Raw genomic sequence first — 15,496 nt, forward strand, 5'->3', positions numbered from 1 at the left:
AAATCAGTGAACCAGGATCCACTGCAAGCCAGGATCCAGCACTCATGTACTTGCTCAGTTTACATATCATGAGCCTGAGGCTCAGAGGGACAGAGAAGGTAAAAAACACGCACTGAGAATTCCAGCAATTAACCATAAAGCTTTCAGAAATTCAATTATTTTCACCCAAACCCTTCTGGGCAATGTATTGAAACAAAACATAAAGGCATGCTGGCCCTTTCCCAGGCTCAGGAGAGGCTGGCCTGGCCGATTTCCTGAATATACCACACACTGGGGCATCCTGGCTTCAGGCAAAAGAGGGAATCCTAACCTGCATGAAGGAAAGGGGAGTCAGTGGAGTTTTCAGCAAGACCCCGGAGGCAGTCCCCTCCTGCCTTGGGTTTTAGATCCAGTCTGGTATCTAGATTCTAGGAGCACAATGGATTCCAACCCCTCCCTGTGTCAGGAGGACCCGAGCCCAGGACCACAGCTCATCCACACAGGCTAGAGCGACTAGGGCAATTCAACACATCCGTGCCTGTCCCCAACCACCTCCTCCAAACTCCCTCACAGCTGCAGCAGTCACTATACAAGCCAGGCCCAGGAGTGCTGATGTGCATGCAACATGACCTTCAGCAACACAAAAACAATCTCGGGCAAGTTAAAATATATATATAGCTATCTAGATACTTATATATCAGATACAGATCTATACATCAGGAAAAAGGCATATAAACAAATAGAGTATAAGGTTTAGGGTTAGGATAGTAGAATTCAAAACAGCTAATATTTATGAAGCCTTAGTTTTCTCCCTAGTCAAGCAGGATGTGAACTCACCTCCTAGGGTAACAGTGAGGATGGACTGATTCACTGAAGTGTGTGTGGGAAACACCTAGCACCGTGGCAAGCACATGGTGGGGCTCCAAGGAGCCAGCTATGATGACTGTGCCATCTCCACGTCTGACCATATCAGCCCCCTTTGTTGTACAAATGAAGAAACAGCACACCCAGCTCACCAGTCACAAAGCTAGTCTGGAATGCACACCTTGTAAGAGAAGCCCAGTGGCATACAAAGGACTTGAGATTTGGCATTGGACTTCATCCCAGGGAGGGAGGCAGGGCCAATGGAGCCCCATGGGGGCTCTGAGCAGAGGGCCTTGGCTACAACAGAAAGAGGAAATAGAAAGTGGTTTGAAAAGCAGGAGGAAACATAAAGGGAGTTTAGGGAAAAAGGCATCAAGGCTGCTGTCAGACAGTAACATTTAATGAAAAAATAAACACAAAAGCCTAGAACACAGAACGATGTCAATTTTATAATAAGTACTTCAAATTATGTACACGTGCGAAAGGCTGGCAGAAGGTATGGGGAAGAAACACTTTAATTTGATGCCTTGGAAAGATTGTGGGTACATTTTTATCTTCTATTTTGATTTCTGTTAACAATGATAAATGCTTAAGCAAGAGTAATTTTAAATGCTTTCAGAGATAAAGAAGTCACAAAGAAAAACAATCAAAGAATCTGACTGCATAAAAATTAGCAACTTGTGCATGTCAAAAAAAAAGCAACTAAAATGGAAAGAAGACAAACACATGGCAAAGACTTATTTGTAACAAATGCAATAGGAAAGAGTTAACAGCAGTAACTTTATTTATATAAAACACTCCTTAAAATAAAAAAGAAAGCATTACTATCTCAGAGGAAATAGACAAAATATATGGGCATAATTCATACAACATACATGAATGCACAATTGTTTAATAAACTTAAGGAAAAACGTCCAATCTCACCAGTAATTAAAGAATCACATATTAAAACAAGAATAAAACACCATTTCTTTCCTACTTTCAAAATACACGTTTAAATTATAAACCAAAGTTAGCTGCTGACACTTGTGTAAAATGGTACAACCCTCTTAAGAGAATAATATGGCAATGAACAACAAAAGGTTTAAAAATGCCCTCTGATCCAGTAATCTGGCACCGTGGAATCTATCATGAAGAAAAAACTGATAATATAAAGTTGAATGCTGTACAAAAGTGTTCACACCAGGGTTATTTATTTGTAAAAATGGAAAACTTAAGCTAAAGGGTCAACAACAGTGTTGGTTACACGAGAAGTTGCTATGTAAAATGTTAAGTAAAGCAGAAATCAAATATGTAAATACTTCACGATTACAATTATGTTTTTAAAAAGGGGAGGAGGATACAATGTACAGTAAAAAAGACACGCATGAAACAAACTAAAATGTCAACAGCTGCTATCTTGAGGAAAGAAACCATTGGATGATCTCCACTTTCTTTTATGCACTTTTCTGTATTTTCCAAATTTTCTTTAAATTACTCTTTGGATAGAAAAAATGCACTTCATGTTTTAAACGCTTTTTAGGTTTTGACATTTGCATGGTTCACCATTCCATTTTTTCCTCTCTAGATAGAACAGTTCTTCATATACTGGCCAGCTTTTACAAGAACTTGCTCAACAAAGGACCATAAGAACAGTGCTCATATATGAGCCAGCATCTACAAGGACTTACTCAACAAAGGACCACAAGAAAAGAAATAATCACTTAAACACTTTCTTTGCTGCTAATGTTCTATTACTAGGCCATCTGACTCTGTCTGGCCCCAGGCCACTGAATACAACCCAAAGGGCAGTGAATTACAGCTCCTGTTCTTTTGAGTTGCCGGGAGAGGTCTGAATGAGGACAAGAAGGGCTTCCAGGCCCCTCCCATGGCCAATTTTCTCTGGATGTATGATAACGTTCATAGTTTCGCCTTCAACCAATAAATTAAAACAGAAGTAGTAATTTAAACATGTAGGTAAGGATTTTCCTTAAATTAATTGCAATTATTAATATTAATTTACCCCTAAAAACACCCTTAAAAGTATCCAAAGCTGCCTTAACTCTCCAGAGTGTCCCATTTATACAGCAAATGGTACTGACACTGTATGAGTTTTTTTAAGCAGGAGTCAAAAGGACCTGTTCTCCCCTTTCTGACAAGTAAATACAACAGCAGGGAGATCAAATAACTCACTAAAAAGAAGATATAATTTTTTATCTTCCTTTTTACAGTCTCATATCCACTTCCATTGGGAATAACAAAGTCTGAATTCTTATGCAACACTTATCTAAATGTGTCGATTTTATCGGATTGATGAATTTTGCTAACAAAAGGCAGTGCTAGGAAATCTTTTATGACATATTTGGCCCATTCACAGGGCTGGAGCTTTAATTTCACCAACCTGAGAATTCTGAGGGGGAGCTGCAGGTGTTGGAGCTGAAAAAAAATCATAAACGGGAAGGCATATCAATCTTTATGACGGGGAAACAAAAACACTTTCTACTTGCGTGCCCTCCACAGACAGGCGCGAAGGAGAAGTGGCAGTGGCAGGATATTGTCTTAGGCTGCATAGCAAAGAGGAAGTATCACTGTCGCCCAGTGACCACTATTTAGTATCGATCAAAAGGGACTGGCTCAGAGAGGAACAGAGACAGTGATAAAACAGTGAGGTTTGCTAGTGTTATGTACCCAACAAGGACATGTTCTCATTTTCTCGACAACATCAGAATAACTCACTCTCGCATCTGCCTGTGAAGCCAGGTGGCTTTAGGTCTCATAGTCCCCATGTCCCTTCTAACTGTCGTCACCCCCAGCCCAGTAGCACCGCCACCTTTCTGCCCCCACAGACCTCTTTTCACAGAACTTTCCCTGACTGTAACCAGAGCCAAACACTCAGTAAGGTCTGTTGGTTCTACACATTAAAGAGTCCCCCAGGTCACCTCCTCCTCTCCATCCCTACCTTAACTCAGGGCTATACCTTCTCTCCCTGGGAAAATCCTCCAGCCTCCTCTTCCCCGCATCTTCCAGCTGTCTCCTGGATCCTCCTGCCAGCCACCTTCCACCTGCAGCCAGTGATCTCTTGATGGGAACACCTAGTCTAGTAGCTCTCTGCACAAAATTCTTCAATGGCTCCCTACTTCCCAAAGATAAAATTGTAAACTCTTGGGCATGAAATACTACAAAGGTCCTTTGTGATCTAGCCTTTCCCATTCTCATTTCCAGCAGCAACATTCAACTGTCCACCCATCCGTCCTTTAGTCCATCCATCCATCCATCCATTCATCCAATTTTACAAGCCCCTCTGACAGAAACAGCTAATTGTTCAAAATTCATTTTTCCCTCTTGACCACTGGGTTGTAGATAAGCAGACAGCTGGAGAGCACATTTCCTGCCTCCCCTGCACCTTGGTATGGCCAATATAACCAGGCCTGACCAAGTCCTCATGGACAGAATACAATGGAAAACACTGGGCATGCGCTCCTCTGTGTGCCATCCCCTTCCTGTGAGCTATGACACAGGAGTGCCTGTGAGCGGCTCTGACCACCAGACAACGACAGTGCTCTAGGGGTGGCGGGGCAACAGGATGGAAGTCATCTGGGTGTCTGAACAGCATGTAGTGCAGAACCACCCTCCACACTGGACTGCTCATGTTAAGATACCACCTGAGAAATCAAGTTCTAGTTCCCTAATGCTGCTGTATTTTTTGGCTTCTTTTTATAGCACTTTAAAGGTAAAGTAGACTTTACCCTACTTACTACAGACCTTGATCTGAGCAAGTGCTGGGCAGAGGTTCCATTTCCTAGGACCTGAAGTTGGTATCTGCCTGTCCAATGAAAAAAAGCACTTGCCCTCCAACCCTTCTTAAAATGTGAATATGCTTCTCCTTAGCAAACCTACTTGGTGCTCTCTAGGGTCTTCTGCATTTTCTTGGTCATTTTATCAATTGCTGCCTGTCTCTTCCCCTCGGCTAAGAGGTCTATTTTGTTCAGGACCACGAGCAGCTTCTGGCAGGCAATCTGCCCGATCACCAGGCACTCCGCTGACTGGGTCTGCATTCCCTTGGTCACATCGATGACCAGCATCATCAAATCAATGATCTGGGCTCCTGGGATAAAAGAAAACAAGGTTAGATGGGTAAGGAGGTGATACACTCTGCAGAAAGTTGCCCAATGCCCCAGGTCAAGCAAAACCAGCCCAACTGAAGTGCAGAGGTAAGAGTGAATAAGGTGGGGCAGAAGCCGTTACACACACCTCCAAACCACCAGGACAGGTGTGAGGTGCCTGGACATACGTGCCTCACTGAATCCTCCAGACCACCAAGAGGGACAGGTGTCCTACCCCATTCTAAGAGGAGGAAACGGAGGCCTATGAGAGGCAGACCACTTGCCCAGGGTCACACAGCTAATACACAACACAGTTGAGTTTGGGTGTAGGTTTATCTGACTCCAAAGCCCACACGGGGAGAATGCCCAAACAGAAAAGCTCTGTGTTTTATGCTAGGCTTGGCAAATGCCTAGTTACTTGCCCTTGCTGACAAAGCAGAGGGAATGACTGAAGCAGGACAGGGTTGCAGAGGCATCTCCTCTGTAGTTCCTGTGTCTTCTTCTTACAGCACTTGTGATTTCACTGGGATTACCTCATGAGTGGTTGGATTATGTCCACTTACTTCTTCTGTCCTTTCTGCTCTGTTTAGGGGGTTCCTGTTCTTTTTGGGAGGCTGGGTGCATGCGTATGTGTGCCCTAGTTGTGAGCACGGCCTCAATGTACACATCTCAGCCACCCCTGAGCTTCAAGAGCAGGCGGACAAATTACAGAGAAGTCAATGAAGGGAAATCACCGATGCCAGGAAGACTAACGTTAGCCAGTGAAGTTACTGTGTCCTTTTCAATGGGATTTGGAGTAGTTGCAACAAAAAAAGAGTGTTATTTTGGGGTTGTAGGAATATAGAAACATTTGTGCCACTGAAATTAATAGTAGTTACATTTTCAATTTATAAGAATTTATCCTATGAGGGGTTTTCAGGACCAAATCAAGATCCTTGACAAGGCAGGAGAAGACTGTTCTGTGAATGATTCTGAAGCCCCAACCCCACAGTGGGAGAGAGGGTGGGCAGGAGAAGGTGAGGTTTATCTTGTCCACACACTTACTATATGCCTAGGTCATCTCACTTAATCTCCACTCTGCCCTCAGGGAGAGTTATGATCCTAGTGCCTCAGATGAAGAAAATGGAACTGAGAGACATGGGGTCACTTGTTCAAGGTCGTGCAGCCAACTGGCACCAAGGGGCACTCCAGAGCTGAAGGCTTCTTCCCCATTCCCCACTGACCTGTCAAAGGTCCTCTGGGCTCCCCAAGGAAAGAAAGTATATGCCAATGACTCTGGACAGGCTCAGGAGTGCCCCAATTCTCCTCCCTTGTCTTGTGCCCTGCCTGTCCCAGCCTCCTCGTTGACCTCCTCTGTCAGCTGGGGACCCAGGTGGAGTTGTGGTCTGGAGGAACCTGGGAGGGGTGCAGGCCCGGAGTACACAGTAGACAGCGTGAACACCTCCCTTGTGTCACCATGTGGCAGGATCAGGTCTCTACTACAGCGGCGGGGGGGCTGTTCTATCATCCACATGGAAGGGCAAAATTTTTTAAAGAGACTTCACTTTTTTAAAAAAAAAGAAGTCTAAAAAACCTCAGTGTCTGATAGACTCCTTCTCTCCCCTCCCTTATCTCTACTGCATCACCGACTCATCTCCTAAACCTATCTCCATCCCATCTCCACTTTCCACGGCCATGCCAGGCTCATGTCAGTGATTCCCTAATGGGCACCTGTTCCTCAGGCTTGTCCCTCTAAAATCCATCCTTCAAAAGGAACTTTCTAAAAATACATAACTGATTCATATACTGTTGGGAAGGGTTAATTAAATTGGTACAACCCCTATGGAGGCAATTTGGAAATAGCAATCAAAATACACACAATCTCTGACCTAGCCAAGTCTGCACACATTGAAGTGACCACTGTCACTGCAGCCTGGTGGTTGCAGCCAACACTGGAAACCGTGTAAATGTCCATCAGAAGAGTACAGGTTAAAAAAATAAATAATGTTGCACCCATGAAAGAGAATGCTGTTACTATGGAATGATCTACAAGAGAGATGAAAAAAGCAAGGAGCAGAACAATGTGTAAAGGTAATTTGTGTTAAAAGGGGGAAAAGGTATACGTGCGTGTTGCATCTGAATAAGTATTTGCTTCCATAGGCAAAAAATATTTCCAAAGGAATACAAAAGAAACGGGTAACTTTTGGTTGCCTGTCAGGAGAGGAGCTAGGTGACTGGCAGATAGAGCACAGGGGTAGGAAGGAAACTCATCACTGCACACTCGTCTATACTTCTTAAATCTAAACAGGGATGTATACTATCCATTCAGAAATAAATACAATTATAATTTTAAGTACATAAATAAGTAAATATAAAACAGACTTGACCAAGTTGCTTTCCTACTAAAAGCCCCACTATCCTGTGAATAAAACCAAGCTTGTTATGTAGCCCCCTTTCTAACTAACAATTGCTGCACACTTACTATGTGCCAAGAACTATGTAAATGCTTGATTTACACCATTCTTTTATTTGCTTCTCATTGACCCTGTGGCCACAGGATACTCATGCTTCCCTCATGTACTGTGAGCCTGAGCCCTGCCAGCCCCACAAGATGCAACTTACCATTTCCCACAACCCTCACAACCACAAGCAACCTGCAGAGGGGGCAGAGCCCAAACGTGAGTAGAATGCCTTGGGATTCCCAGCCTGTGGCCACTGTCTGGGAAGACTGGGGAGTCTTCTTCACAGCAGAATGATTCCAATGCTTAGCCCAGTGTTCTCAAACTCTGATGTGCTTGAGAATTACTGCACAAAGCTGTGCACACAAAGTCAAGGCTTCTCTACTGCATGGGTTACTTACAGATTGTTCAAGAGTAACTGCAACTACCCAGGCCCACTCTAGAACCTAAACACCACCCACTACCTAAGCCATGCTATCAATGACCCCACTTTGTTGTTGTTGTTGTTAGATGCCGTCGAGTTGGTTCCAGCTCAAAGCGACCCTATGTACATCAGAATGAAACACTGCCCCATCCTGCACCATCCTCACAATCGTTGTTATGTTTGAGCCCACTGTTGCAGCCACTGTGTCAATCCATCTCCCTCTTTTTTGTTGACCCTCTACTTTACCAAGCATGATGTCCTTCTCCAGGGACTGGTCCCTCCTGATAACGTGTCTAAAGTATATGAGATGAAGTCTTGCCATCCTTGCTTCCAAGGAGCACTCTGGCTGTATTTCTTCCAAGACAGATGTGTTCATTCTTCTGGCAGTCCACAGTATAGTCAATATTCTTCGCCAACACCATAATTCACAGGCATCAGTTCTTCAGTCTTCTTTATTCATTGTCTAGCTTTCGCATGCATATGAGGCGAGTGAAAATATCAACGCTTGGGTCAGGCACACCTTAGTCTTCAAAGTGACATCTTTGCTTTTCAACACTTTAAAGAGGTCTTTTGGAGCAGATGTGCCCAATGCAATATGTCATTTGATTTTCTGACTGCTGCTTCCATGGGCATTGATTGTGGATTCAAGTAAAATGAAATGCTTGACAACATCAATCTTTTCTCCATTTACAGACAAGGAAATTGTGGCGTTAGAGAAGTTTGGAGATTGCCCATGCCAACACAGCCAATAGGTGGTAGACAGGATATCTGAACTCCAGTGCCTGCTGTGCTCTTAGCCACTGTGACACACAGCCTGTCCTTCCTCATTGGGAACCCAGCTCCTTCGGTGGCCTCCTCTCCCACAATCTCCATCCCACTCTCCATTTTACCTTTGAGAATCAAGGCCCACACTCTATGTTAATTCTTGCCCCTTCCTTGCCTTGCCTTTGCTCATGTCCCTGCTCTGCCAAGAACACACCTACCCAAAACTTATTCACCCCTGACCCCACCCCAACAGCCCCCACAGACCAAGGCCTGGGTTTTCAACCTGTATTAACAGCAGCCGGCACAAGAGCCAGCTCGGTGCACAGCTTAATAAATCTTTGGTGGACTGGATTGAGCAGTCTTAGCCCCCCGCCTCCGTCTGCCGCACCTTATTCACCAGGCCTCTGCCTTCTCTTCGATTTAATTTCCTACTGGTATACAAAAGTGCCCAGGATTGCCTTGCTTCTTCCGGTGCTGAGGGCGGGAGTGACTCATGTACTTAACGTATTTAGCCCATCTCACTCATTCCTGGTGGGTCATGGGGATGAGGAATGAATCAGACTGACGCACCTAGACAGATAAGTGCCAGTGGGACCCGGACACTCAGGAACCGGTCTGGGACTCACTTGCAGGCTTAGTCTGGCGTCTACAAGCCACCTTTGTTCGAGAGCACACAGCTCTGCCCCCAAAAGCCAGGCTCTCTGCAGATCCTCTGCAGCACAGCCAACATAAGGGGCCTTGGAGGGGGACCGGAGGTCACCGCAACAACTTCACTGGCCACAATGAGAATCAGGGCCCCCTGGAAACCAGGGTCAGCATCAGGCAACAGCTCGTTGCCTGCCAGCGGCTCTTGGTTACCCTCGTTTCTTCAACAGACTTTTGATCAGACAACAGGAAGTGACATAGCTGGCCCGTCTTGTCTTTTTCAGAATCTATAGTATTTCCACAGAATGAATCAAACAGTGTCCTTCTCAATTCCCACGAACCCAGGGTAGGAAATCATTCTGAGACTAGAGGGACAGAGTGAGCGAGTGGGTGGGAAACACAAGACAAAAAACTGAGGCTTACAAATGACCCTCTATAATTTTTCAATCTATCAGAGTTTTTCATCTAAGTTGTACTGACTATAGAATTCTTTAAAGATTTGCAGAATAATTATAACAGGGCTAAAGCTTCTCAGTACTTTTAAAAATTAAAATTTCCAGCTCTGTAGATCATGTATCTTAATCATTTCAAAAATAAAAATAAAAACGTACAAATGTCAGCATTTAACAAAATATAAGTTATCTGTGAGATATAATTTTCCTTCGGAGACAGAAGAAAAAAAACGTGTTCAGAAAAAAAAAGCTTTGGCTGGAGAAACTGAAAATAAAACCTTAAATATTTAATGACCTTGTTTTAAAAAAAATCAAAAGCTATGGGCATTCTAAGAAAGGGAAATAATATAAATTTTAAATAAAGAGAAATTTATTTTCAACTGGTGACTTGTGAAATAGTCAATAAACAACATAAATACATTATTATCACCAATATAAAACTGCAGTTTCAATTTAAATCCTGCTATTACTACCACCAAGGACCGCTGGTAGCATAGTGGTTAAGCACTCAGCTGCTAACCAAAAGGACAGTGGTTTGAACCCACCAGCCACTCTGTGGAAGAAAGATGTGGGAGTCTGCTTCCGTAAAGACTACAGCCTTGCAAACCCTATGGGGCAATTCTACCCTGTCCTATAGGGTTGCTATGAGCCAGAATCGACTTGACAGTGGTGGGTTTGATTTTTGGGGTTTTTTAAAAATTATTATTATTATTCCCATTTGCCAAATATACTAAATGTCTTTGTGCCTCAGATTCCTCACCTCTGTGATGAGGATGATGATAGTGCCCACCTCAGTAGATTGTTGTGAAGATTAAATGAGAAAATAGAGGCAAAGGAATTAGAACATCACCTGGAACATATGAAATCTTCAATAATGCTAGCTGCTTTGATAACTTTTACTTCTCCAACTACAACTGTGACATGTACTAGGGTGTTCTACATATCTTTATCACATTTTAACCACATCTGAACCACAACTCTGAAATAACCGCAACTCTGAAATAAGGGTATTATTCCCATTTTACAGACGAGAAAACAAAGACTCAGAGAGGTGAAGTAACCATCTTAAGTTAAAGGAGCAAGAATTCAGTCAGAGAGCTTTAAACTCAGGTGCACTGACTTCTTTCTACTAGAGTACCTTGCATCCCCGAACAGCAAGACCTTATTTCCAGAATAAAATCATTGCTCTGTACGTGGGTAAGAGAAGCCCCATGCCAGCGAGCCCCCTGTCACCCTTCACCCCTACTGGGTGTTCCAGGGCATCAGAAAACAGGTTTCAGAATGTAGCTCCTCCAAGCCCAGACTGGAAGGAGGTGTCCATGGAGTATAACCCCAGTAGGCCATCACTATTGCTGCTATTTTTATTCATTTATGCAATGTACTCTCTGTCTCCTCACTTTATAGGTAAGCTAAGACAGGTTAAATAATTTGCCCAAAGCCATCCAGCTAGAGAACCCAGGATTGATCAGACTCCAACACAGGGTGCAGGGGCAGGGAGGCAGGGGTGCTGCGGAAGGTGGAGGGTGAGGAGGCAGAAGGAACTGCAGGGAGGAGCCAGACACTGTCAGAAGGCCCAGCTCTGCGCGTGCAGCCTCAGGCCAGTCTGCCTCTTGACCTGTCAGAGCCTGAGATTCCTCCTTGTGCAACAATGGTGCAGAGACAACACCCTAGATGCAGGAGGGGGCCCAGCACTGTGCATGGCACACACTATGAGCTCAATCAACGTGAGCTGCTATCAGTGTCAGTGTTCTTGTCACAATGCCCAGCATGGAATAAGAACTCAAAAAGTGGCTGTCACCTTCCCTAGGACTCACAGGTACCCAGCAGACCTTCATGATAAAAACCGAGGTCCTTTCCACGAGGACGGAGAGTATTCACAGTAGCTTGGAACCAATGTTAACAATATCTCCCCCACCTCCAGCAGCACCCACAAGGTGGCCCCTCACAGGCCCTTGGTAGGTGCCAGTCAAGAGTCGGAAGGCCCGTGTGCACCAATGGGTGGGAATCCCTATAACCTGGCCTGCAACAGGGCCTCCCCCACAAGCCTCTGACCAAATCTACCACACCAACAGGGCCCTCTGAGCAGCAGAGCCTGGGCAGGCAGGGCTGGATATTGCCCAAGTCATCAAGGTCCACGACCCATGAACAGTGAAACTCAGCTTCCTGCTCTCTAGGAAAATGATGTGCCATAGCAAACAGAGCAGAAGAGCAGGTTTCTGACGTGTGAGAACTGCAAGTACAAGGTAGAAGTGGAAGTGACCCCAGTCCCAGCGGAACCAGCAGGCTGCTCGGCCACCAAGTCCCACAGATGCAGTCCCAATCCAAATAGCAGCCAGTACTGCTGGGAGCTGGGTTTGTGCCAAGCCCCGGGCTGGGAGTTCACACAGGTGGGGCAAACTGCCAAAGAAGTGCCAGGCTCTGGACTGGGCACTGGTGAGCCTGCCCCGTGCTTGTGCTAACACTTACAGTTCAAGAGACATCAACATGAAAATCTCCATGCATCAGCACATGTGGCACACTGAGCCTGCGTTTGACACAGCCAAGGAGCAGCTGTCCCCTTGAGAAGAACTGGGCACTCCTATGTCCACCCTGGTCCCCACACCTCCTACTGCCCCCTACTCCAGCATCTATACTCCAGCATCTATACTTCTGCTCTACATGATAGGCCCTAATACTCATCACAAACCCGGAAGAAGAGACTCTACCTCCCATCTTAAAATAGAGAAATCTGAGCCCTGATCACACAATATTACACAGCAGAGGCAGGCTGGGACTGGGGGCTGGGTGACTTCAAAATTTCTGCTCTGCTATGCCAGCTGCCTCCGGCAAGAGCCCTGCATTCCTGCAATCCCTGGGAGCGCCAAGGCCTCCTGAGGAGGAGGAGGTGGGAAAGCCCTGAAGGTGGCAAGAGGAAGGGGAGTAGACAGAGCACAAAAGCACAAAAGGTGTCCTGGACACCTCCCATGAGAGCCATGGCCCTCCAGGAGGGACAAGAGGAGCCAGAATGCAGCCGAAGGATGTTAGCAGTGGAGAAATGGAGAAACAACAAAGAGAGGCAACACAGAGTCCCCAGAAGAGATCCAGGAAAAAAGGAACAGCAGCGAACAAGACAGTTGACAAATAGAGGTGCTGGACACCAGCCGAAATGAAGAAAAAGCCAAAAACAATCCATAACCGCTGGAGACTCCCAGCAGCATGCCCACTGAACTGGGAGAGTGGAAGGGCTTGGCAGGAGAGGACATGTACAGGCTGGGGAACGTGGAATGAGTGACTGCCCTTCCCTGAGCCTCATGATCCAAGCTGTAAACAGGACAACACAACTTGCAGTCAGGACAGGCCTTACGGAAAAGGTGATATTTGAGCAGAGACTGAGGAAAAAGAGCAAACAGTTACACAGACCAGAGCATTCCAGGCAGAACACGCAGGACTAAGACCCTGAGGGGTGTCGGAGGAGCAGTAAGGAGTGGAGAGAGGCAGAGAGGGGAAGGGGGACTGTCAGAGAGAAGAAATACAGATAACTCAAACATATGATAAGATGTTCTACCTCACCAATGACAAGGAAAAATGCAAATTAAAACCACACTGAAATGCTATTTTTCACCTATCAGATTGACAAAATAATACTGATCACAATAAAAGTAGCTAATGTGTATTAAGTCCCTGCCCTGTTTACACATACTGACCCACAAGATCCTCCTGACAGCCCTGCGTTGCTACCCCAAATTACAGACGAGGCCACAGAACTAGGAAGACGGGATGCCAGAACTCAGGCAAGCTAGAATTCTGTGCCTCCAGAGCCCAAGCCCTAACCCAGGAAGCATACAGTCTGTCAGGGTGTGGGGAAACAGACAACCTTGTCCACTGCTGGCGGGAGCATATGCTGGCAAAATCTCTTTGGAAGTCAGTCTAGCAATAGCCATCAAAAGCACAAACACACATACCCTGTGACCCAGAAACACGCCCATGTGCAAAATAAAGTGCACACAGGTGTCTACTGCAACACTGTCAGCAATAGCAAAAAGTTAGAACCAGCCTAACTGTCCACCAGTAGGGAACCAGTTAAGTAAATCATGGTATATCCACACAAAGGAGTATTACACAGCTAGTAAAACCACAAAGTAGCTCTACATTCCCTGAAGTGGAACTCTGGCCAAATGCACAGCACACTGCCGTTTCTAAAGATTTTGTAGGAGAAAGTATATGCTTGAAATCACTCAGTGTCTTCAGAATTTTCAGAAGAACCTGGTCACAGGGATTTGCCCTCTGGGGAAGTAAACCAGGTAAGCAAGGAAGAGGAGAGGAAGATTCACTCTTTATTGTATTCCTTTTGTAACTTTTAAATTTTGAACCACATATATAGATTACTGATTCAAAAACTAAAATACCTTATTTATAGAAATGAAACTTAGCACTGGAAAACTAGTATCATTTGCCATAAATAAAAGGTAAGAAAAAAAATTCAACAAAAATAAAACACAATTTTTTAAATTGTAGCAGATGTTGTTGCTGCTACAGGCCCTGAACTCTAAAGCTCCTGGCACCAAACAGGACATTCTCCTTAACATAATCAGAGGACTTAAAGACAAGGGAGAGGGAACAACATTCTCACTATGCTTAACATCATTTAATGCCGTATCTGCACACCCATAAAATCTTCTCAGACACCACTCTAGGCATGCACCTCTGCTGTTACGGAATTCTCATAAAAAGCCTGGATTTGATCCTGTGTGGTGTGATTGATCACCTTTATACGGCCTTTCTCGCCCTGGTCTTGTAACTCCCACCCAAGTGATTAGGTGAGGATGGTGCAGGACCAGGCAGTGTCTTGTGCTGTTGAACACAGGGTTGCTATGAGTCAGAACCAACTCGATGGCACCTAACAACAAGTGATTAGATGGGACTATACAAACAAGGTATCTATGGCCCACGAAGGGGACTGGATAGCTTGCCAATAATTCAAGTAAAGTTCATGACACCTGTGTGGGGTTGGAAGCATGCAAATAAGTATGGCACCCTAATGAAGGGATTGGTCAGTTTTGCCATCCCACTAGGCTTAACGTGAGCCATCCCAGAAGCGGGAAGGAGAGGATCTCACCACCACCAAGGAAGAAGAGCCAAGAGTGGAGAGTGTCCTTTTGGACCTGGGATCCCTGCACTGAAACCCTCCTAGGCCCAGGAGACAGCGAGAGAGCTGTAACACTGAAGACAGCAAGGCGATGAGAAGCAGTGGCAGAGAAACGGCAGCAGCAGAGGCAGCAGAACCAGGAGCCTGGCAGGAGAACCAGCAGGAGACGGCATGGTGGGCTTCCCAGCCCATGCAGCGAGAAAGCTGAGTGCCTTCGGGCAAGAGGCTTGCTGGCAGGGTGGGGTACCTCTGGGCACTTAATGGTTTACTGACCCACTGGAGCTAGAGCTGAATGCCTTCGGGTGGAGGCTTACTGGCAGAGTGGGGTGCCTCGGGGCACTTACTGGCAGAGCTAGAAGAACTTTGTAACACTTGCCCAAGCAGGGCTGAGGCCAAGAAGCCAGAGAGAGGTGTGCGTGCTGGCATGGCTGAGAAGAGGCTGTCCTAATCAAAGAACCATATCCTGAGCATTCCTGAACCGTAACCTGTTACTTCCCTAAAAAACCCCATAATCGTAGTATTGTCTGTGAGTTCTGTATGGCCACTGCAACGAATTATTGAACCCAGCAGAGAAGTAGAAAGTGCCGTGGGAGGGATGACTGGTGTCAGAATTGGTAGATGGCGGCGAGAGGAGGCATGTCTGACCTGTGCCTCATAGGAATCAGCCTTGGGCTGTTGATCTTGATTCTCCTTCTACCTTGTGAAGTCAGAGGAGGCCAGAT

General features: G+C 45.5%; 1 protein-coding gene across 1 annotated transcript in view; it reads right to left on the reverse strand.

The window, feature by feature from the left end:
• EEFSEC (eukaryotic elongation factor, selenocysteine-tRNA specific) overlaps positions 1 to 15,496 on the reverse strand; it is a 297,040-nt gene that overhangs the window by 192,917 nt on the left and 88,627 nt on the right. Inside the window, exon 2 of the mRNA XM_004368396.3 lies at positions 4,720 to 4,927. Within this exon, the coding sequence (XP_004368453.1) occupies positions 4,720 to 4,927 (208 nt within the window). The remainder of the gene's footprint in view (positions 1 to 4,719; positions 4,928 to 15,496) is intronic.

Source organism: Trichechus manatus, unplaced genomic scaffold (assembly GCF_000243295.1).
Source record: "Trichechus manatus latirostris isolate Lorelei unplaced genomic scaffold, TriManLat1.0 scaffold00001, whole genome shotgun sequence".
NCBI lineage: Eukaryota > Metazoa > Chordata > Mammalia > Sirenia > Trichechidae > Trichechus > Trichechus manatus.